The 23,908-nt window shown below is 46.0% G+C and overlaps 1 protein-coding gene across 1 annotated transcript in view; it reads right to left on the bottom strand.

The window, feature by feature from the left end:
* ANXA4 (annexin A4) overlaps window positions 1-23,908 on the bottom strand; it is a 222,912-nt gene that overhangs the window by 142,328 nt on the left and 56,676 nt on the right. Inside the window, exons 2-3 of the mRNA XM_069618906.1 lie at window positions 15,350-15,405; window positions 2,089-2,176 (exon numbers count right to left, since the gene is read on the bottom strand). Of these exons, the coding sequence (XP_069475007.1) occupies window positions 2,089-2,176; window positions 15,350-15,358 (97 nt within the window). The 5' untranslated portion in view covers window positions 15,359-15,405. The remainder of the gene's footprint in view (window positions 1-2,088; window positions 2,177-15,349; window positions 15,406-23,908) is intronic.

Raw genomic sequence — 23,908 nt, 5'->3', positions numbered from 1 at the left:
TGGGTTTCCCGCCACCAAAAGAACACAAAGACGTTGACAAGAGAAGATCCGAAGTCCAGCCCATGGTATAGTCATGATCGCCATCACAACACCCGCTGCTGGGCCTACGTTGTTCACCAAGTCTTCTATGCGGCACCAAACTCTCTGCATGCAGTTGGACCGCACGCCTCATCTTCCCAGTACTTCCTCGAACGATCGAAGAGCACAGCGAAGGTCAACGCTGCAGTCTCAACGCAAATAAAAAGAATATATAGCGCTACAAACCCTCAGGTATCCGAGCGCTGCTTATTATTACCCACGGTGTGTGGTGCTCATTTATCGACCTGGGAAGGATGAAAGACTGAGTTCGGCCCTGCTGGGATTCGAACCTGTATCAGCAGGCTCTGCACAGATGTCAAAGCGAACGCTCTACTCGCTGTGCTATTGGACCAGCTTAGAAAGTGTTCACATTTCTTTGAGGAATATTGACGCTATGTGGCGCCTGCTTTAAAGGGAGTCCACTCTCGAGGGATCCGTCGACAAAACTCTTCTAACTTTGGGGTAGTTGAACATTTTAACCAGGAAACAAGACTATTTAAACATTAATGGACCGGGCTTGTTAATACTCTTTTACATGTTGCCCAGGTGGGGTTGGGTGGGGGATCCTCACTCAGAACTGTGTCTTAGATCATAGGAAAGTAGACAAGTTAGGTTACACAATGGCACAATGATTTCTTTAGCTACTATGCTGTACGCATTGTTGCATGATTTGTATGCCAATATAACTGTCAGAAGTTGATGCATTTTAAATAAGCCATTAGCCAAGTGTGGTACCACATAGACAATCCAGTGGAAATGTACATTGGCAGAAACTCCCTTTTTGCCACAACACTCAGGGTAGGGTAGCAAACACTTGGTAACAGCCAATAGGACGTAGTAATATGATCCAACAAAGAAAAATGTTTCACTCTTTACTAGCCATAGGGGATTGCTTGTCAAGGTTACACAGTTGTCTAGGTAACCATGCTGTACTTTGAACGGATTCACTTCTAGGGGCTCCAAATGTTGATAGACAATACACAGTGAGATTAAATGATTTGTCCAGGAACACAGTTCACAGCTCGACTCCAAGCCTCACCATGTAATCAGTCTGCAATGTAGGCACTGGACCACAAATCTTCCCAGCTTGTGTTGTTACACATACTTGTTAAAAGATAGTCTGCTTTTAGTCGTTGTAGCAGAATGCATATTATTCATGCCCACTGTCATCGCCCACCATTGGCAGTGCTTAGGGGAGATGCCAAGCAATAGTGACGCACAACGTCCTACTCACTTCTGGGATTTCAGCCATCTACCACTAAGGAATTCCGGTTTTGAAATATGCTGCGATGAAATGGGATAGGTGAAAATGGGGGGGGGGGGGGGGGGGGTTCAAATAAAAATCCACTTTCTGAATACGGTACAATCCTGCAAGTGTAGTGATGAACTGGAAAGGTGTAAAGTGCCAGCAGGCAGATAGCAAAACCTAGTGTGCTGCATGAATACAGTATAATGCTTTTTGCATCCCGCTTGGTTAACTATTTTTATACAAAAGAGGACTCAAGGCATACATCGCAAGACTACGAGCTTCTGAACTGTACATTGATCCGTTAACTTAAAAAAAAAAAAAAAAAAAAAAAAAAAAAATCGGTTTAACAAATCTGAAGCTTGTTAAAAATAAATAAAGCAAATGTATTAAAATGTGTACATTTTAGGGAATACACTAAAACCGATTTTGTAAAAGTTAAAAAAAATCTAACTGGGTGAAAAACAAAAAAAAAACATTTAAAAATGGTGTAGAAGGAATCATTGTAGAAATGTGCTCTTTTAGAAGACGAAACAGTTCCCCTTCCCCCATTAGGAATGATTGGCAAGTAGTATAGGGCCGAGATTAGGTCGCCAGAAAGTTACAATCTTATTCTTCCAGCTGGTGTTTCCGCTTGTGCTTTTCTGAAAGGACCACACGTACAGCATTCTTCCACGCTCAACATAACCAGGGTGGTTGGCATGTAAGGAGTTTTCAGTCAGACGTGGGGTAGGGGTTCCCAATGCGAACACTGCAGTACTCACCGGCACCCTTCATGGCGTTCCGCAGCTTTTGCACACAATCTGCAGCGTTGAAGGAAGCGCAAGGCTTGATGGTGCCTTTGGTCCCAGCCTTAAATATACAAAAATATAGATCACACTTCAGTGGTTCCCAGTTGCTTGTCAAAATTCATGGTACAAGATGTTTGGTAACATTTTAAAAGATAGCTCACAGTCTACAAATGAAAACTGAACTTAGCAACCAAAGCCTGGTGGTCACACTTTGCTGTAGAGGTGGTTCCAGTAATGCACGTAATATGCTTATGCCGAGCAATTTCTCCCAACAAAGTTAATCAAAATACTGAATCAAACCCCAAAAGACATGGATCTCAGAAATGTGAATAAACCACCGCACAAAGGTAGGATCCAAATGTACTTGAGCCTTTTCAGGTTTAAGACAATATACCCAAAACAGTATAGAAGGGCAGCGAGCAAACGTGGTAGCAGGAAGGAGGCGGGACTTGGCTGGAGGTGCCATTCACGTGGAGGTAGTAGTTATTCAGGACAACTTTCCATGGATGCGATGACGGTGTGTCATTCCACTGACGAGGTGTCAAGGGTGGAAAATAAAAACCGGCATTGTGTAAATGGTGGCAGGGAGTGCTTGGGATCATGTTACTATGCTTTCATACTGCACCAAATCGCCACTGTACCCAGGCTTGTGCGTGGAGTGGCATACTGTGCCCCTGACAGGGGTAGCCAGACCGTAGCCTACAGGAGGAATGAAAATTAGCAAGGGTGTGGGGGAGAGAGTAAGAAATAGATGCTACAAACACAGGGAGGTGGGGATGCTGCGGGGGAAGAAGGTGGAGCATGGCCGCAAGTCCGTCCTGTTGGGTGGATCTCAGTTCTGCAAAAGGAAGGAGGCAGATCTACCCCAAGTGTTGCGATAACTGTGTCATGTTTCCCAGGCAGATTTGTAGAGTAGTAAGTTAGTACACAATGCAATGTTGGTTGCACAAGGTTCTCAGGGGTTTGCTCATGCAATCCTAAACTTTGAAGGCTTATTTGCACGGGTACCAAGTTATACAGAAGGTCAAACTCCAGAATGTGGATTCTGTGACTGCCACACCCGAGTCTCGAGTGGCTTGGTCAAGAATGACCTACTATTGTTGGCAACCGAAGGTAATGGAATGGAGTGGGCAACCTACTACAGTAAAATTGAAAAAGCCTGGCTCGACTTGGCAGGAACCCTCTCTAGAAGGATTAGGACACGTATTGGGGTGAGACAAGGTTGCTCGTTAGCTCCCTGTCTCTTTATCCTTTATATGGCTGATGTTGATGACTTCCTGAGAAATGCAGGCATGGTGAGTGCTAAACTAGGGGATCTGAGGCTCTCATGGTTGGCTTATGCCGACGACTTTCTTCTTTTTGATAAAACTAAAGTGGGCCTGCAGAGGCTCATATGCAAATTTGAAGAATACGGTAGTCTTAATGGCCTTAAGATTAACCCGAGCAAAACCCGTACTATGGTCTTTTCAAAGGGGAAAATGGGGAATAACAAAGTATGGAAAATAGGTGGCGAAAATATAATTAGAGCAAATAAAATCGTCTATCTTGGTTATTTGATTTTGGCTAGACCCTCGGCGATCGAACTTAGACGATTCCTCAGAAACAAACTGCTCCCTCTCATCTCCCAATCCCTCAAACTAGACTATAAATATGGTATGTTCTCCCTTAAGCCTGTAGTAGACTTTAAGGGTAAGGTTACTCCAAAACTTTTGTATGGAATGGAATTCCACTTCACGGCACTTTTGACTTTCTGGGACTCTCTCGAGGGTATCTATTGGAGGAAAATCTTAAAACTGCCAAATTCCATTCCAATAGTAGCTATCAGGTATGAATTAGGGTTAGTCTCATTTCGAGCCAGGATTCTCTGGAGGATTCTCTCACTTTTCTCAGCCTTGCTTTCTCCAAAACCTGACACTCTCTATGCTGATGTGGGCCACATGATTTCTTCTCAGGGACATTTAGTCAAGAATTTATATCTCAATGCTTTTAGTGATCTCTGTGACAAGACCCTGTTGGATATTTCCTCCGATAGGGACACCCTACTAAAGAATCCGAATATGGTCAAGGAGCGTCTCTTTTGTCACGACTGGAGTTATACTATTGAAAAATTACATTCGTACCCCTCTTTGAGAGATTTACAATTTGATCATAAGAAAAGAGGCCTGTTGTCTTTTATTTTGAACCAATTCCCCAACAGATATTATCGCTCCCTTCTCATTAAACTCAGATGGAATCTCATCCCCACTCGGGAAGTCTTACATAAAAGGAAGGAGTTCTCTGATTTAGATCCTAGCTGCCGCTTCTGCAAAACTTTGGGGGTGATTGAAACTGCTCGGCATCTCTTTTTAGACTGCACTGCTTTGACAGCTCTAAGGGACAAATATCTAGGTCGTTTTAATGCAATGGGGCAAATGGGGGTGGCAGATTTGATCTGGTCTCAGTGTCTCACTATTACAAACATTAAGGATGGACTTGCTGTGGCTGGATTTATCAGAGCTTTAGATTTATACGCCCCGCTGTTATGATTATGATAATGCCTGTTATGACTATGCTTGACTCTATGAAATTTCTCTTATTCTCTGTAGGTTTATTTTTTTTAGAATTTTGTAAATTTTAAATTTTATTGTCGGTATATCCTTTATTGCTGCAGGGTACTCTGCACTGTACTTTTAAAATTTAAATTTAAATTTGTCCCTCATTCTCTGGAAATTTTAACTGGAAATTGGATCTATGTTTTAACGCTTGTTTGTATAATTTGAAATTTAAATGTAATGAATGTTTTTCTACCTTTTAAAGATACATTTTTTTTTGTAAAGGTTTCTTGTAAACCATATACAAGTAAAAAAAAAAAAAAGCCTGGAACCTTGATGTCAAAAAGATTAAGATAGGTTTCAAGTCATGACAGACTATGTCCATTCACCTTGTGACAGGGTGGTGCCTTTCACGTGAGTAGGCTAGCAAAGTACTGTAAGGCATAGCCAGCTAGGACGAGAAAAATAAACCAAGCTTCCTATGCATGTGGTTATCCAGCGTTAAAGATGAGTGGACGAAAAACAGGCTAGGTAGGGAGAGAAGGGCCAGAGGTCTGGCCTTCTGTACGCCACAACAGCCAGGCAGCTCGATGCCATGTTATGACTTACTTTAAGGCTAGGATACACTTTGTTGTTTTTACAGTTCCTGATCGCAAAGTAAGGCCACTTTAAGGGCCCGAGGAGCAGGGAGGGAATATTTTAGGCTGCAAGCCAACCAGTGTGCACAAATGTCAGCACTGAATGACACTTCAGCCAGACCAAGTGGAGAGCACGATCATGAACCCGAATCAAAATGCGTTACAAAATAGACTTACAAGCAACAGATATGGAAATCAGAGGCAGCCTGTACAACTGGATGCCTTTGAATAAGTCAGAAGTGTCTTTGAGGGTCAAATGTAAATGCGACTCCCTAAAAAGTGACTATTTCCAATGTTCATTTTAGCAACCATTTTCAGATTTCTTTCTATGTAACATTACGAAGTTGCTAGACTACTACAGTGATGATCTGGTGCAGTATAAGCGCCTTACCCTTCTGAGCAAAATACTTACGGACATGAGCAGGTCTTTGGCTCAGCAGTGATCAGGTTTTTAAGCCTCCACAGACAGTGCCAAGGTGTCCTTGTGAGGCTGGGCATGTGGAAACCCTGCATAAGAAAACAGGCGAGCAAAGCCAAAGCCCTTCTAATCACTCCGCTAGATGCTGTAAAATAGGAAAACTGGGAAAAGTATGGGCATAAAATATATATATATCCATCTCCGAATTTTGGACCGTCGGTCCTCTGCGAGCAAAGCTTTGGACTGGGCCTCCACCTGGAGGTTGTAGACACCCGCTAGGAACATTACGGGTATAGCTGTGGTGTGCTGGACTCTATAGAAGGTAAGGCACATAATCCAGTCTGTTGTATCCTTCCAGACCTAGGATGCAGTTACCTTGGACCGGTAAAAGAGTTGTACACAGATTGTTGGTTCAAACATGGGTGTAGCCTGTGTACCTGATCACGTTTGCAGGTCTACTTTGAGCGCCAAGGCTTAGTGCTGCTCCATTTGTTTATTTGTGGGTTGTGGGAATACTACCTTATGGCCCATTCCAAGTGCTCTCATTTAGGCATCAATGTGAAAAGTTTAATGAAACGAGGCACAATATAATCTGACACATGACATAACCAGCTAATTTAACAAAACCAGCATCATGTCCCAAAAACAAAAAAGGAAAAGAAACTGATGATAGGCGTAGATGAAGCAAGGAGGAAAAGCCAGATTTAAAGACCACGATCCTGGAAAGTTTTGGCACTCGTACTAAAATTAGATGCAAGGTCCCTTCTAGCAGAAATAGATGTACCTTACAATAGATTCAGGAGTTGCATCAATGGCAATGACCTTGGATGGGTTCCTAATTGAAATGCAGGTTTATAGTTTGTGCTTCCGAAAATAGGGATTTGCAAAGATTGGTTTAAAACGCCGCTTCTCGGGTGGCTCACGTGGAACAAAGTTACAAAGCAGCATCATATACACGACTTTTATAGCATTGGGTTTGTAACAGACTAAGAGCTTGATTCAACAAATGCAAAACAATGGCCATAATCGGACACTACCTTTTTATACTTTGTCCAATGCAAGACTTTGGTAACCTTCTCAGACCTGCAAGGCATTTTATTTCCTACTACCTCCCCAGAATCTAAAACATGGGCCAATTTTCCCAGCTACGTCCATGTCCCATCGTGATCTAAAAAGCACGCTCCCAAGCAGAGGGAGGGCAATTGTTCAGCTAGAAAGTGGGTTATTGTAGATCCAGAAGACCAGTTGCAGGCCCAGCAGCCCCACTTGACAAAAGGGGCCAGCAGTCAACGCTCCGTACTCCAGTATCCTTAAATGCACAAAATCAACAACAGGCCGCCTCAATGCCATCTCATGCCGTTTAGTCCTATGCAGTTCTCAACTCTCACCCCGAGCAGGGATGTAATTTCACCAAAATGCCAGGGGTAGCGGAAGTGACATCACACGACCCTGGACCTCTGATGACACTAAGTGATGTCATTTGACCCCACCCCAAAGTGATACCGCAGGAAGTGATGGAACACAACCTTTCACCCCTTGACAAAACAGAAAGTGGCATCACATAGGAACAATGCTAAGTACACTACAAAAAATATGGTTAAGATACCCCTATAACGCGATATACAATTCATACAAGAATGGATCGCCATATGTATCGTTAAGTTCAGTGTGTATATGCCCATATTACCAAATGAGTGTAAATGTAGGCAGACGTCCATGGCCAAATGATAATGATGTGTTATTATATAGCACTTACACGTAATCACTTTATAGAAAAAATATACATACAATATCACCCAACCTGTGTTGGTGTTTAAGAACAGACTAAATCAGTGACTCACACCCTGAAGTGTGCCTGAAATAAACCTTTAATGAGGCCAGCAATTATTGTATAGAATTCCAGAACGACACATTTGGTATTCCTATTTTTTCTTATTTAAGGTCACTGCCTTGTGGAACCCCTGTTCAGAAAACCAGCCACTCCGGAAGGAAAGAGCCACAGCCCAGGAGCTTGCATTAATTATCCAAAAAAAAAACTTTATTTTTCTCTAGGAGTAGCAAGGGAGACCACAGGGGTCGCAGTTGCGACCTCTGGCAACCCCTAAATGACGTCCCTGACTAAGAGCATGCATTCTATCTTTTATTAGTGCTTAAGTTTCATAAATAGAAGAGGGGAAAAAATGCAAAAGTTGTTCATTTGTTTACAATTAAACATTTATGAACCATAAACACCACAAACTATGTAGAAGGCACCATAAATATGACATGCATTACTTACAGTAATAGCATTTCTGATGATTGTATCTGCTTAGATTTACATGCTGTGCACATGGTCCGACATCCAGTGGTAACCGCAGAGTATTGAATCTGGTCTTTCGGGGATTGAAAGGGGACCTTGGTATAGGCGTGTCTGTAACACCATCCCTATTGTGATATGTAGTGTACCCAAAATCCCTCACGCACCGAGGTCCCTCCGATTGTATTTTTTCTGCCATGAGGGAGCCCAAAGCTATTGTGAACAAGTACATGAAGAAGAGAGAAGTAGTAAGATGTCTATGTTCCATCTACCCAGAGCGGGGCGGTAGGGAGGGCGCATGTTAATCTAAGCAGATACAATCATCAGAAATGCTATTATGGTAAGTAATGCATGTCTTCCGATGCTTGTTAATCTGCTTAGAATCACATGCTGTGCATAGACTAGCGAGCAGTACCCAGAGTTGGAGGTGGGTTGTGAGAAGGAACAGTAGAGAAAAGATGTCTTGGTACTGCTTTTGCACCCTGAAAATCAGACCTACGAGTGTCTAGGCAATAGTGTTTTGTAAAGGTGTGTACAGAACTCCAGGTTACCGCTTTGCAAACGGACTCAAGGGGAACATTTGCAATGAATGCGATGGATGCCCCAGTGCCCAGAGTAGAATGGGCTCTAGGCTTGAAGGGCAGGTCTCTTAGCAAGAGTGAACCATAGCGTGATGCATTTGACACTTCACCTTGTGATACCCGATTTAGAGATAGGATCCCCTTCTCTAACAGCTGCCACTGAAATGAAAAATTGGGTTGTTTTCCTCAGTGGTTTAGTTCTTTCCAGGTAGAACATGACTGCCCTGCGCACATCTGGTGTGTGTAGGCTTCTTACGGTCAGGCTAGTGGGATTCTGGAAAAAAGTAGGTAGTTCAATCGATTGGTTCACATGAACTTCAAGATGAATTTAGGCACAAATCTGGGGTGAGTATGCAGCACTACCTTATCCCTGTGGACTGTAACAAAGGGGTCTAGAACAGAAAGTGCCTGTAGTTCGGTAATCCTTCTAATAGAAGTGATAGCCACTAGGAAGGCCGTTTTAGAAGTCTAGTCTTTTAGACTTGCTTTATGCATTGGCTCAAAGGGAGCTCCCCTGAGCCTGGTCAAAACCACATTTAGGTCCCACCCAGGAGCTGGGAGAGAAATGGGAGGATAAATCCTCTTAACCCCTTCCATAAAGGCCTTAGATCACCAGTATCTTCCACCACAACACCTTTTGTTGTGATGTGGTGTAGGCCGAGAGCAGCCAGATGAACCTTTAGGGAATTGAAGACCAACCTAGTGTCTAACAGATGGGTAAGGTGCAGCATAATGTGTGTGGGTGAGCAATCGATAGGATTGACGCCCTTGGAATTACACCAGATGACAAAACGTTTCCATTTGCTGGCATAGCAATAGCTTCCCCGATCATGTCCATACACCTCTGAGGGAGCTGTAGGTGTCCAAACTCTATGACCTCAGAAGCCAAGCTTCTAAGTTCAGAGTTTGTGGGCATGGTTGTAGGGTCTCCCCCTGGTCCTGAGACAACATGTTGTATGGGCAGGGTAGTTTTACGGGTGGGGAGAGGGATATTTCCATCAGATGAGCGAACCAGGGTTGGCGCGCCCACATGGGGGCCACCAGAATCATGGTAACTGGTTCCTAGTGCATTATCTTGTTGAGAAGGGGAGTCATGGGAAAAGCACAGACACATTTCCCTGACCATGTTATCTATAGACCGTTCCTCTTGGAGCGATTCTGGGAGTACCTAGAAGCATAGTCTTGGCATTGGGTGTTCTCCTGAGTTGCAAACACTTTGATCTCTGGGAAGCCCAATTCTGCGAAGACGTTGGACACAATGTCTTCGTGCAGACGCCATTCGTATTCTTTGGGCAGAGGAAAATCTCTGCTGAGCATGTCTGCCAGAAGATTGAGTTCCCCTGGAACATGTTGGGACAACAGACATCTTGTGTCTGAGAGCCCATATCCAAATGCTTTGGGACAGCTTGGATAGCCCTTGAGAGTGAGCGCCCCCCTGTTTGTTCAGGTAATACATGGCTGTAGTGCTGCCCATTAGAATCAGCACTGTCTTCCCTTGTACTTGCATCCGAAAGGCCTTTAATGCCTTGAACACCGCTAATAGCTCCAGTAAGTTTATATGATTGGACGCTACTTGAGGGGACCACACTCCATGTGCTTTCTGCTGAAGCAGGTGAGGCGCGCCCCCCCCCCCCCCCCCAACCCCGTGAGAGATGAGTCTGTCGTGAGAGTGGCTTCCACTGCAGGGGTAGTGAAGGTCCCCCCCCCCCCCCCCCCCTTCAAGAGGTTTTCTCTTGACTACCACTGCAGAGAGAGAACAAGGGCTGGCGAGACAACTACCAGATCTTCCCATTGTCTGCTGGCCCGACACCACTGGCTGTTGAGTCACTCTTGCATGTGACGTATGCGCAGCCGCACATGGGGAACCAAGTATATGCACAACGCCATCATTCCTAGCAAGTGCATGGCTTTGCGGACTGTCACCTCCCGACTGGCTACATATTGAGTGATCTGAAAAAGCATGTTCTGAACCCTCTCGTTGGAGGGGAAGACAAGGTCATCTTTTGTCTGGATTAGAGCTCCCAGAAATTGTTTTATTTGACTGAGGACTAGACTGGATTTCTTCTAGTTGGTAGAGAACCCCAGACTGAAGAGGGTCTATGGTTTTTTGGGTGTTCAAAAACGTGTGTCGTAAGAGTCCCCTGCTATGAGCCAGTCGTCGAGGTAAGTGTAAACCGGGACGGATATCCTGCGCAGGTGTGCTGCAGCTACTGCCAGGACCTTCGTAAACACCCATGGCGCTGAGGCGATGCTGAAGGGGAGTACCATGAATTTGTAATGCCTGTCCTCTATCATCAACCTTAGATATTTTCTGTGCGCTGGCAACATGGCACTATGAAAGTATGCATGTCCAATGTTGCCATGTAGTCCCCCAGTTTCAACAGTGGGGTCACCTACAGTAGCATTACCAATGCGAAACTTCTGAGGTTTTATGAACTTGTTCGCTGGGCGCAGGTCTAAAATAGGGCGCATGGCGAGGTCCTTTTTTGGGGTACAAGGAAGTACACTGAATAAATACTCCAGTTTACCTGAAGAATAGGGACAGCTTCTATGGCGTCCTTTCCCAGCAGCACTTCCACCTCTTGATTGAGGCTCTCCAGACAGTCCGGTGAAAGGCGCTGAGAGTGCGGTGGTCTGAATTGTGGCGGTCGTGCGAATTCCATGCAGTACCCGTGGGCAACCTGACCCGCTGGTCTGAAGTTATACCCTCCCATGCCATGAGGAAAGTTAAGCACCCCCCCCCGACCGGGGTGACATGGGTGGGGCCCTGGATCTGCCAGTCATTTCTGACTTGAGGCTGCAGCTCCTCATGGATTGGGGCCTCTACCTCTGGCTTTGCCGCGTCGCTGACCCCTTGGGAGGGTAGTATGCGGGACTTGCACAGGACTGCCCTCGAATGGACCGCCGAGAGTTACTTCAAGTCTCTGCAACAAATCACTCGAGTCTCATGCTCTTTTTTTGGCTGTTTCTAGGGCCTCAGCGACCGCCTTTCCGAAGAGGTTAGCTTCAATCGGTTTATTGATGAGCGAGGCCTGTGTTTTGGGCTTAAACCCTGAGGTACACAGCCAAGCGTGCCTTTTGAGTAAGGTTCCTTGGGCCAGGGACCTGCCTGCTGTTTCAGCCGTGTCCAGAGTGTTCTTTATTACATTCTGGTTCACCTGCCTTCCTTCGGCCACAATAGTGAGAAGCTTGGACTAACGGGTTCTGGGACCTCCTGGTGGCCTTCCTGAAGTAGGTTCCACTGAGCATCAGCATAACTCGCCAGCAGCGTATTATTTGCTATAAGCGCGGTATATGCGGCAGCTGAGGTGATTCGCCCAAGGCATACAGCCTCTTTGATTCCCTATCCGGAGGTGCCTCCCCTGTGGCAAGGGGTACTCTTGCCCGTTTCCGGGTGGTAGTCACTACCAGAGAATCGGGGGGGGGTGTGCCCTTAAATGTATGGAGGGTCTGAAGGAGCTGGCTCTTGGGTTGGGATAAGTTCAACCCAAGAGTTGAACTTATCAACTCTTGGGTTCACTGCCCGGGTTTGAGCGGGTGACACCAGGCAGGGGCCAATCTTCTCTTGATAAAATTAAGGAGGAGAATGGCCTGGCTAGAGGGAGGTTTCTCCTTAAGAATAGCCTTTACAAAATCGTGCTCAGGCACTGTCTCTGGAGTAGAGATTTGAAAATGCTCAGCTGCCTTCTTTAACATGGTACTGAAGGCCATCTGGTAGTCTACAGGCGAGGCCTGGCGAGCCGGGGTGGACGGAGAGGAATCCAGGCACAATACATCAGTGTCCTGGTCTTGATGGGTAAGCGACCATAGGTCCGCCCCCACTTGCTGGGTTTCTTCCCAATTGTCCGTGGCATCCGCCTGGTCCTCATTGTAATTCTGTAGGAAGTAAGGTTCTTCATCTTCACTGTAAATGTCCCTATAAGTGTCCATCTGGACGATGTCTTGATGCTGGATAGGGACAGAAGGCGGATCTTGGAAATGTGAAGCAGATTGAAGATTAGGCTCTCCACAAGATCTTTTCGGGGAAGGATGCTCAGAAAAACTGGTAATTCTTTCAAGACGGTCCATACACCCTTCAAATTTCTCCCTTGTCCATTTAGAGGATCCAGAAAGGCCTATGGGTGGAAAAGCGTCGTCTTCTGCCCTACTGCACCGAAAATAGTCTCTCAGGGTTTTGGAAAAAGGCTCTAGACTGTCCTCATTGGTATCGTGAGAATCGGGGCACCATGGCATATGCAAAGATTTGTCCGTGGCCTGCAAAGTAATTCTCCAGATGCTGTGTTTGATTATCGCCGAATCTGCACGAGTTAGTGGATCCAAAGGACCATCGGTAGACTGATTACCTTCCATGGGGTTAGAGGGCCTAGCGGTCGGTTTTTCGCCTTGAGGCCTAGTCGTGATTTTTGTGCCTACCGCAGCCTTTGGGACAGTCGGATTTCCGCGTTTTGACTTGTAAACTTGATTTAGGGGTAGCGCCCTTGTTTGTCTTGAAATGCCCAGTCGCAAGACGCTGCTGCAGTAGCGGGGAAGGCTTTGGAACTGTACGATCAGAGGAATCCACCGAAATTTGCGACGTCAAAATAGGTGTAGGTGTTGTGTGCTTAGTGAAATACGATTGTACGCCCCTGGCGCCGGGTGTTGTCCCTGAAGCGAGACCAGAGTCCGGCCTTAAAGGGTCGGTGACAGGCATGGCGGACCTAGAAGTGTCCGTCTTGAGGTCTAGCACATCCGCAGCAGATGTTTGGTCATCCGAGGTACCCCCCCGTTACTTTCGGTGGAGGTGGGGGGAAGGAGGGGTTCCACCCACGACATACTTTACGCAGCCCACCACTTTACACGGCGCTCCTTAAGGGTCTTAGGCCGAAGGAGTTTACAAGCCGCACACCGCTTCTCGTCATGATCTAAGGGGAGACAGGAGTTGCACTTCCTGTGTTCGTCCTGCCAAGGATATCTGACCCTACACTAGGGCAGAACCAGAGTCCTTTCCATAGCAAAAGAGGAAGATGACCAGACCTAGAGGGTAATGAAGGGGGAAAGAGGAAAGGCATACCGGAAATATAGCCACCCCGACCACACTCTCCCTACTGTAAAGGCAGGCCACGTGGATGCCTCAGCCGCCGGATCTTAGGCACCGAAATCCACCGTTGTAGACAAGTTCCCCCGTAGTCTTAGTCAAAGTTGTTCTTGGAGTCGAAATGACTCAAATAACCGACAAGTCGGTTTAGGATAAACAATGTCTCTTATGTAAGAGCTCTGCTATAGGGCGACCAGTTATCTGGGCAGAAAAAAACAATCTGAGGGACCTCAGCGAATGAGGGATTTTGGGTACACTACACGTCATGATAGGGATAATGTTAGTCACGTCTATGCAGACGTCCCCCTTCAGTCCCTGAAAGGCAAGATGCAATACTCTGCGGTTACCACTGGATGTCAGACCATATGCACAGCATGTGATTCTAAGCAGATTAACAAGCATCAACTGTGACTAGATGTACAAAGGGGGCATGCAGTGAGCATATTTTTTAAAACCTGCATTATTAAAGAACTGTCCAACAATGCTATTAAATGTATACATACAACAAACTGAAATCTGCACCAGGGTTTGGCGGTACAGCTCATTTCCCATAGCTAAGCATTCCAAATGCAGCATACGTGGCAGTGCTTTCATCCCCCTCCTAATCTATTTCAGAAGTGTATGGTTTACATTCCTTTTTTTTTAAAGCCCGATAATAGGTTGGATGCTGCACTGGCCATCGGGCTGGATTTTCCCGGATCCAAGATCCGGCAAATCTTGTATCCGGGAAATGCATTTGTGCTCATTAGTGCAATTGATCAGCTTTTGATGCCGACACCATGGTTTGAACTCGAGTCATCAGGACCAAAGATGAGTGACTTGCCCACTAGACTACTGAAACGGCTGGCTAGAGTACTTGCCAATATTCCGGTCCGGATGGTACGCTGCAGAAAATATTGAACTACAGCTTTGCACTTTTTTTTTTTTTTTTAAAAAAGGAGGTCCACCGATTTGCTTGCAACATCATAGGGAACACTTTTCCTTAATTTATTAATTAGTCCTCTGAAATGTAAAGGTTTATTTACTGGGTGTTGGGTGAGGCTAAGAAATATCCAGAGTCCCCCCCGCCCCATCTCCATAACTTAAACACCTGCCCACTGTGGCTGGTGGAATCCCAGTTAATAATTTCCATTTCTAGCACTGGTTGGGTCTTAAATCGCTCTAGAAGGTGCTCTGGTTTTAACTACATGGGACCGAATGATGAAGGAGGAAAAAAAAAAAAAAAAGTCGCACAAACTCTCGAATTCATTTGTCTGCACTTGATCCTTCAGCTATGCAAAAGTCAGCATTAATGCCCACGCTCAGGACAAAGAAAAGCATCCAATTCCTTGAAAAAGGGCAGTAAACCAGTGCATGCAGCAAAGGGTTAACAAGAAGGGTATTGCATCAACTCCAGGTACAAAGTTCATTCTGCATTGGCAAGGGGAAGGGGAAGCTTGCCTAAAAAGTGAATCATTTGCTTTTTATGATGATTATTTTTCCAGTATTCATCAGGCAAGGAGCAGTCATAAAAGGTTAAACAAACAGTTGATCCGTCGTAGATAAGGCATATCAATATCTCGAGGATGGGAGAGCCATGTTCCAGCATGCAGATATCGAACCACCTCTTATCAGCAAACAGCCACAGGATTTGCAAGATGTACCAGCATGGTGCGGATCCGCTCTCCTCCTGGCACATGGTCTCTTCTATACTTACTGTTGCCATGGTGGTTGGTTAATGGTAAACGTCGAAGATTAGGTAATCAAACAATTCTGTAAAAAGAAAGACATTTTTTTATTTAGTGTGCCCCAAAACGGTCAAATTTAACAAACTAGGCAGGTGTGAGCTGAGCTTTAAAAATGGGCTTACTTTGCATCAACAAATTCTACATTTTATTAATTAGGATCCGTTTGTCAGGAGATGGAGACTGACTGTAATTCGAGGTCTTACAGATGCAAACTTATCTGTAGATACACGAATATCTAACCCGACTAAGGCAAAAACATTATTCCAACTAGATTGGATAAAAACTCGTGAGAGTTGTATGAAGTATCAAGACTTTCAGAACCAACCATTCGGCTTCAAGAAATGTAGCCAACCCGAATCGTATCTCAAAAAGTCTCCCTCTCCGGCTCACAGATCGGACTTTATAAAGCTCAGATTCAATCTTTGGCGAACAATGGAAATTCAGATCAAGCACAAACCAACTACTGAGTACTTATGCTTGCTGATTTTGCCAGAATAATGCCTATAAAGAGACCTTACAACATTTACTGACAGTTTGCCCGAATTTAGCATCATATCTTTGATGGGTACAGAGAAGTGTCTCCTGAATATCTATGGCAAATGATTTTCTCAGGATTTTGGGTAACTGCGAAGATTGCTACAATCAATTTTTTAAAAACATTAAAATTGGAAGAAACAGCATACGCAGATGTAACGAAAACTATGAACGTATTTTTCTTCCTTTTTAGTGAATTTAACATCTACATGTTGCTTTAAGTTATGAGTTAGTGTAACTGAAATGAAAAACACCCTTCTTTTAATGTGTAATTGAAAAGGATATTTTTTATTATTGTTTTAAACATTGCACAAGTTTGAATGTAAATGAAATTGTTGAAGTTGATGGAATTCAGCTGTAAACAATAAAGAAAAGAAACAAATGAATTAGCGTTACACCCTTTACCACAACAGCCTCCTACTGTAGACTTCCACTCAGACAAAACTATGCTGTAGAACTCATTTAAAGGAAATCTCCCAGTCAGCTGATGTGGAGAGGGCGGCGACGAAGGCCACGTCACATTGAAGAATAGCAGCAGTCCGGGACCGGGCTGCACGCCAGGAGGAACGTACCAAGCCCACCCAGGTTCGCCCATGAACACACGCCCCAACATCTTATGGACACTCCTACGACCATGCTTCACAGCATGGCTACAAACCTCCCGCAAGATGTGCCCCAAACCTGGGCTACATCATTCCGCTCCTTCCCCCTGAAGCTCACTGTCTCCCAAGCTCTGGTTCTCTCTAGGTTGGACTATTTTAACAGCCTCTTTCTAAATCTACCCGCCTCTACTCTCTGCCCACTAATCCAGATCAGGACTGCAAGACTTGTCCTTCGCCTCAAGCCCTGAGATTGTAGCTCTCCATTGGCTCCAAGCGGATGCAAGGATTAAATTCAAAATCCTCTGCATTGTCCACAAGGCTTTCTGGGGCTGTGGTCCAAAATACCTTTAGCTATCCCTCCGCAAATATCTCCCCTCTCAAGCTCTTCGCTCCTCTAACTCCCTCAGGGTCAGTCGTTTCTCAAAGAAACGAGCTGGGCGTAGATCTTGGTCTTCGGCCTCCCTCTGGAACAGCCTCCCTGCCACTCTAAAACTTGAGGAGACTCTCCCCTGCTGATGTGTTTTCTCCTGGCACCGTGCTCCTGGCCACCCTCTGTCCTCCGGGCCCAGGTTCGTGCTCACCCTGCCACCCTCCTGCACTGACTCTGGGCCACCCCATGCACTGGGGTCTATATCTGTACCCATATAGCCCCCCCCTTTTTCCCCTCCTGCACTTATCCGACTTACCCAGTCTGCTGCCTTATTCGCAGCACTTGCCGGCTGCACTACCACTTTTGTTGCTAGTATTATTCTGTTCTCCTTTTGCCCCACTTTCGACTTCTCCCCCCCTTCCTTTCACTTTCCCCCCCCCGCCCCTCTCCCTCCCTCTTGCACATTCTCAAGGTCACTGGGCCTAGTAAGATTGTTGTTTTTGTTCTCCCCTGTTTCCCCTTCCTTGCCTTGTCGCGCTCTGAAACACTGTGTATAAGCGCAATAGAAATAAAATATCAATTCAATCAGAAGTGAACAGGGCATCCTAAGAGATCCATCTCCTCTTGTGATGGATTCGCAAGCGGGTGTGATCGGCAAGTGCCGAGTGCCTCCAGACTCCTACCTGGCTAGTCAGGAGACAATGTAATTCTGTAACTCCAGAGATACCCCAAACGTCAGAAGGGAATGAGTCTATAGACAGGGCCGCAGCCAGTCCGATAAAAATGTCCCTAGACAGTGGCCAGAGTGCTTCCTGAGCCAGGGTGGGTCTCAGAATAGACTCCGAAGTCGCTTTCTCCACAGATACGCCAGGTAATTAATTATACGTAATAAAGTACCCCAACGTACATTAAAGAAATTACAAGCCTCCAAGGAGTTCCGTGACCAAATAGAGGAACGAGGCCGAAGGCAGAGTTCCTTTATAAGATAATGGAATGTTAAGGCGACTTGCAAATGTCCTTTTTACGTTCAACAGGGGATATTGTATTCCTTACAATACACAGCCACACACCACTACCTGGCATCTTGCTTAATCTATTGTAACAGATCTTCCTTTTGTTCCATGTAATTAATGTAGAATGTATTTGGATTTTTTTTTTAAAAGTAACATGCAGGTTGTCTTGCAGAAAGAGTTTGAGCAGTTTAATTAAATTAATTTTAAAAAGTATTTTGCGCGCAAGTAAAAACATGCAGATTCTTGCTCACAAATTAGAAAATCTGCCATACTAAATTCCTTGTCAATAACTACTGGTAGTGTCACAGAAAACTATTTTACAAGCACAGAATTGTAAAAGCGTGTCAAGGGTTTGATAGCTGGAGTTCTGCTCTGTGCTGGCTCAAGCAGCAGGTTATTGCGACGTCACAACTGAAGCATAACTGATTACAGAGCAGTTCGAATGTCATTTTCCTATTGCAGGTCAGTTGGGATGTCACAACGAGCCTGAGATAGCATTATTTCCAGGCTTCTATATGTATATTGCAGGCGGTCGCGTATTATAGCTTACCAAATCACAGCTACAGCCTAGCCTAGACCAGTAGGCAGAGAAATGCCCCCCCCCCCCAACCCCCATGCTGAAAAACGGTAGACCATGCTCCCTCTGAACCCAGTGGTCCCTGCCATTTGGAGAGTCCATGTTGCGCTCATGATTTGCACTCGACTGCTTTGAGCAAGGTCTCATGCAGCAGCGTTCTTCTACCATCAAACTCCACCAAATTCTAACACCAATGGCAACATGCTACCCCTGGACATGTTCCTCTGTGCCAACAAAGGCATCCAACCTGGGTCAAAAAAGCAGAGTGCTGTTCATTTATAGACCACTTCGGTTTAATCCTTTAAGGGCCAGTGCCCAGTACACAAGCTCTACGACTTCACTGCACACTCACCTCTTCCAGTCTATGCAACACCCAACACATTTATGTCACATACACCTCCATCCCCAATCGCACTCACGTAGCAAGACCATCAAGGCAGTGGACTATGACGTTTTGAGAATCTGTCCACAGTCCAGGCCACAGATAGTGTCACCCTTGTGACCAGTTTTGAGGTTCTCATTACAGAGACATGGTTCTCTTTCCAAGCCTTCCTCCCTGCCTCTCCCCACAATTCCAAGCCTTCTTCCCTGCCTCTCCCCACAATTCTGTATGAACATTGCCAATGTCCTCACCCACACTGGCCACAGCATCTAACCACTCTTGACAGCACCAGTAGTGGCCTGGCAGTCACTATAGAACCACATGAACTTGCATCCACCAAGGATCACCTAGCCTGAACTCCATTTAAGACCTTACTTGCCTCCACACAAAGACCACCATCTTTCACATGATCAATCTTGTACCATCAAATTCTTCCTCAAACGCAAATTACATAATGACAGCATCCAGCAACCACTCAGCATCCTAAACTATGTGCAATACAAGCAACAGGGAAAACCAGGTAGGACCCAAGAGTTCATCTCAGAACCAACCCATAAAAAGATAACATTAGAGAATTAGTTTTGCGGCATCACCGGTCAAATGCCTGCAACCTGTACGGTTAGACCGGCCACTACAGACTGCAGTTTCAACTATCACCACACCATCCAGTGTGGCCAAACAAAAATCTACCCAAACTCCTCAGAGCTATGTCAAACACTTCCACGTGAATACTTGCCCTATATCCTCACCGCATATTAAAGAAGCTCACACTCATCTGAACCTAGCAACTATTTAACCTTCATATATGAACCCTTTGGAAAGCATGGACTGATACCAATAATTTCTTTCTTGGAGACAGCAGATAGGATGCCACAATCCAAGCCACCAATGTTGCTCTCCCGGTCATGCATTTAAAAGAAAGGTAGACTTCCCCCTAGCTAGTCACCCTGTTAGACTTAACCGCAGTCTGACAATTCAACGTCATGGCTCTTAGCCACTTTTACATTCACATGTTATTGGACAACGTTCCACAATGGTTCTGCTTCTACATGAGCAGACTAATAACAGTTGATCCAGGTAAGTAGCTACAGATTCCAATGGCAGGTCAAACATACAATTTCCCATGGAAATCTTCAACCTCCAGCTAGAATCACTGGGTGGGGAAATGCGGGACTCCAATGTCGGTCCCCTGCTTTCTATTCCTGCAGTTCTAAGCTAAATCCTCTGAACGATTTTGCAGTAGCATAGCAGGCAGACTACACTATAGAATGGAAGGACGTCTGGAGCAACGGAGATTGGTTATTATCCATTCAAAGCTTTTGAATTCATCAATCCATCCTCAGTGTTGCAAGGTTCTAGAATGGGAAATGAACTAGACAGCGGGTTCGGTTCGAGATAACATTCTTGCACATGCAGATAGGTTATTACTGGCAAGGTGTGCCACCTCGATATGGTGGATCATGAACTATACAACTCAAGTTTGAGAGGTAGCACGGGCAGAGGCTTGCACTCCCACTACCCAGACCAGGATTTAGGCATAGGAGAGTTGAACTCAGACCGACAACAGGTCTACTGAGAATACAATTCTAAACAGCCCATTCCTCTCCTGTGTAATATGACAACCCCGCCCCCACTCCCATGCAAAGGATCAGACCGTTTGGTTTTAGCAAAAAAACAAACTCAAGGAACATAGATAACTTGACACTTCTCACCAGGCATCACACTGTGTAGCTGAAATTGGACTTGTGGTGCATACATGGGAATGCATACTTTTGTACACCACACTAACATTCTTTCTTGGAGGAATGGTTGCAGGGCAAGATTGGGCACCCATATAGTTAGATCATGCAGCTGACTCATATTCAGAACAACTCTGCTGCCCCTCTCCAAAAGAACATTTTGGGTCATAAATGCTGTATAGACTGGGGGACAGGGGAGCCGTCGTCGAGGTTGCGGGTCGACGTTGGGGTGGGGAAGGGAATGAATAAGAATTATAATTATAATAACAGCAAAAGTATGGCTAAGGCCAGGGAACTCCGCAAGATGCTTCCGACCAGTATGGCGGAAAAAAACAATCTGAGGATCCTACACGCGTGAGGGATCTTGGGTACAGTGGACGTCACACTAGGGATAGTATTACTGGCACGCCTGTGTCGACGCCCATTTTCGACTTTCGAAAAACAAACTGTAATACTCCGCAGCTTCCACTAGATGTCGGCCTATGCACAGCATGTGATCTAAGCAGATTCCACAAGCCTCATAAATATATATATATATATATATATATATATATATATATATATATATATATATATATATATATATATATATATATATATATAAAAAAAAAACTCAAATATATACACACATTTTAAAGAATGAAGCTTTGTACTTGGAAATACGTATTCAAAGAATGGCAGATATATCAGTACCACACAATACTTACATTCAGTAACAAAGGCACTAACTGCAGACAGGAAAGAAAGGCAGGTTAGTTGTGAACAGTGGTAGAATGCTTTCTTTAGACTAGATATACAATTATGTGTGATGATCCACCCCATCTGGGCAACCTGTAATGGAAAAGTTGGGAATTAACTTATCCTGTCTTTTACGGCCCAGTCCAATAATGTTCAATAACCTTCTGCTTTCTTTTAAAAAGGTTCTACAACCCCAAAGTACCTGAGAGGCCACAGGAGATCAGGATCCAAGACGAATCTGGGAACTCTGAGGCTCGAAGATGCTCTTCCTCGTCACAGTACCTTTGGTGCCTTGGCGAAATGGACGAGTTTCTCGGTTTCAATCGCCGCTTCAATCACAGGATGAAACCCCTCCCCCCCCGCACTCCCCCCTTCCCACCTTGGAAGAAGGAGCCACTCGGATGCTGCGTCCACGAGAAAATATTGAACCAAAGTGTTTCTGCAGTGCTCTACTGTGGTCGACGATTTCTACGACTGTAGAAGTCCTGTGAAGATTAAACTTGCTGTGAGATCCTTAAAGGCTTGGCAGAGGAGTGCAAGACCCCTGGGACCGTTCAATGACTTCTGGCTGCAACAGGTGCATAGGACACTTTTGGGTCTGGTTTCGCTGTTTTCCACCTTTGTTTCACGGGGCTGTAGCTGCAGCATGAACCTCTGGACAGCTGTTGGTGACCTAGAGTCACAACCACATACCTTGACCATGGCTGGACCCTCAAAATGTAGTCATTAGCTTTTGGTGGCAGGAAACCCACTGACTGGCCTTCCTCTACACTGAGCTAAACTGGACTCTCTCCAGCAGGAAAGTGGCCAGTGATGATGGCAAGGATGTCCCATGAAATATTCTTAGGCTATTTGGAACTTCGTCGCTTCTGGTGTCCAGCAGCACTATTCCAGGGTACCCCCTCTTCTGGGGGATAGACAGCTTTCAGCAGTCACAAAACACACCTCCGACCCTGGGCGACACCAATGGATTTCTTTGAGGGGGGGGGGCGTGGCCGGAGCTCATGGAGTGAGGCAGCAGCAGAGCTGAGCTCTGTCCCGATTCTTACATTGATCCTTGAAATTGCTACCAAAGGCAATAATTTCTGGCAAATAATCACTACGCCAGCTTTTCCGGCGAAGACCAGAAGAGAATCGAAGCCTGAGGTTTACGAACAAGCCCCGGGGGTCCCACTGCAATGGCGGCCTAATCGAAGCCGAAGACTCCAGTGGGGAGGGGGGGTAATTGGAGCTTATTCGGATGCTGTAGGCCTGAAGAACGCCGGAGACTGCCACGGCCCAGATCCGAGGACCACTGATGGCAAGAGACTGAGGAGGGCACAGCGGCCCTCCAAAATAGCTACACGTAGAAGCCGCTGCACATTGAGCCCATTGCGGCCCACCCCAACTGGCCGCATAGCTGTTAAAAGGCGCAGCGGTGCTGCTGTGCTACGGACCTGCTTGAGCACGCCCCCCAGCTGCCGCATCAAGGGAGGTGACCACCGGCAGCGCGGATACCGCGGGGGTAAGGACCGAAACACCATCCTGCCCCTGCGACATCCGCACATTCTGTTGGTTCCCCGCGCGAACGAAGATCGGGACCATGACAAGGTCTCCGTATCACAAGTGATATACGTGGAATAGCAGGGTTCCCTGCCAGGGTACACACTCAACAGAACACAAACGCTTCAGCCCAAATTCACTTACAAGCGAAACCCGTGAAAGCCTGAGGGTGCGCCGCGAGAGCACAGATAGAGCTTTGCACCGCAGCACTGTTGGCGCACTCAAGAAAAGCTCCCCACTCAAGGGGCCTCATATACTGGGCCGCAAGGGTCCCAGGGACAATATCAGACTCAGGTGTCAGGGAGCAGGAAGGGGACCCGGTCCCCCACCGCACCAAGATACTCTCTGGCAGAGTGCAACCCATTCTTTTTCCGCGGCCGGTGGGCTGTTCAGCGGGAAGTCCCAGTGAAGTGCGGTGCCCGAGGAGAGCTTGGAAGCACTGGTGGACACAAGTCACTGGCATCCAGGTAACAAGGCCTGACACGAGGGCGAAGGTTTAACGCCAAAACGAGGGAGTGGGGGCTCATCACGACACGCTAAGGGCCTCTTTACATCGCATCGAGCTAGAGCCTGCTGGAATAACCTATGCAACACAGCGCAAGATGTCTGCCTCTCGACACAAGAATAAATCAGCTACAATGATAGACTCCTTTTCTGGGACAAGACCCAAACCGCAACTCCAACATGAAATTACCACGCAAACGGAGCCACCCCCACTCGAGGATGACCCTAAAAACACTAAGGTACTGCAGGCTATTGCGGAACTTCAGACATTTGAAACCAAAATAGGCGAATTCAAGGCTGACATGCAGCTCATATGCCAAGATGCCCGCAATCTTACAGATAGGGTGAGCAAAGTGGAGGTGAATTTGCAGGACACCACAGATACCGCCACAGACTTGAAAAGTAAGGTAAATGAGCTAGAAAGGCAGGTTGAACGACTAGAGGCGAGATCGGAGGAGGCAGAGGGGAGGGCTTGCCGCAATTCCGGAAGAAATGGAGGGAACCGACCCGACAGAATACTTGAGCCC

The sequence above is a fragment of the Ambystoma mexicanum genome, chromosome 10, assembly GCF_040938575.1.
Source record: "Ambystoma mexicanum isolate Mex_15411 chromosome 10, UKY_AmexF1_1, whole genome shotgun sequence".
NCBI lineage: Eukaryota > Metazoa > Chordata > Amphibia > Caudata > Ambystomatidae > Ambystoma > Ambystoma mexicanum.
Note: the sequence above shows the minus strand (reverse complement) of the source record. Positions and strands in the feature narration are given on the sequence as shown.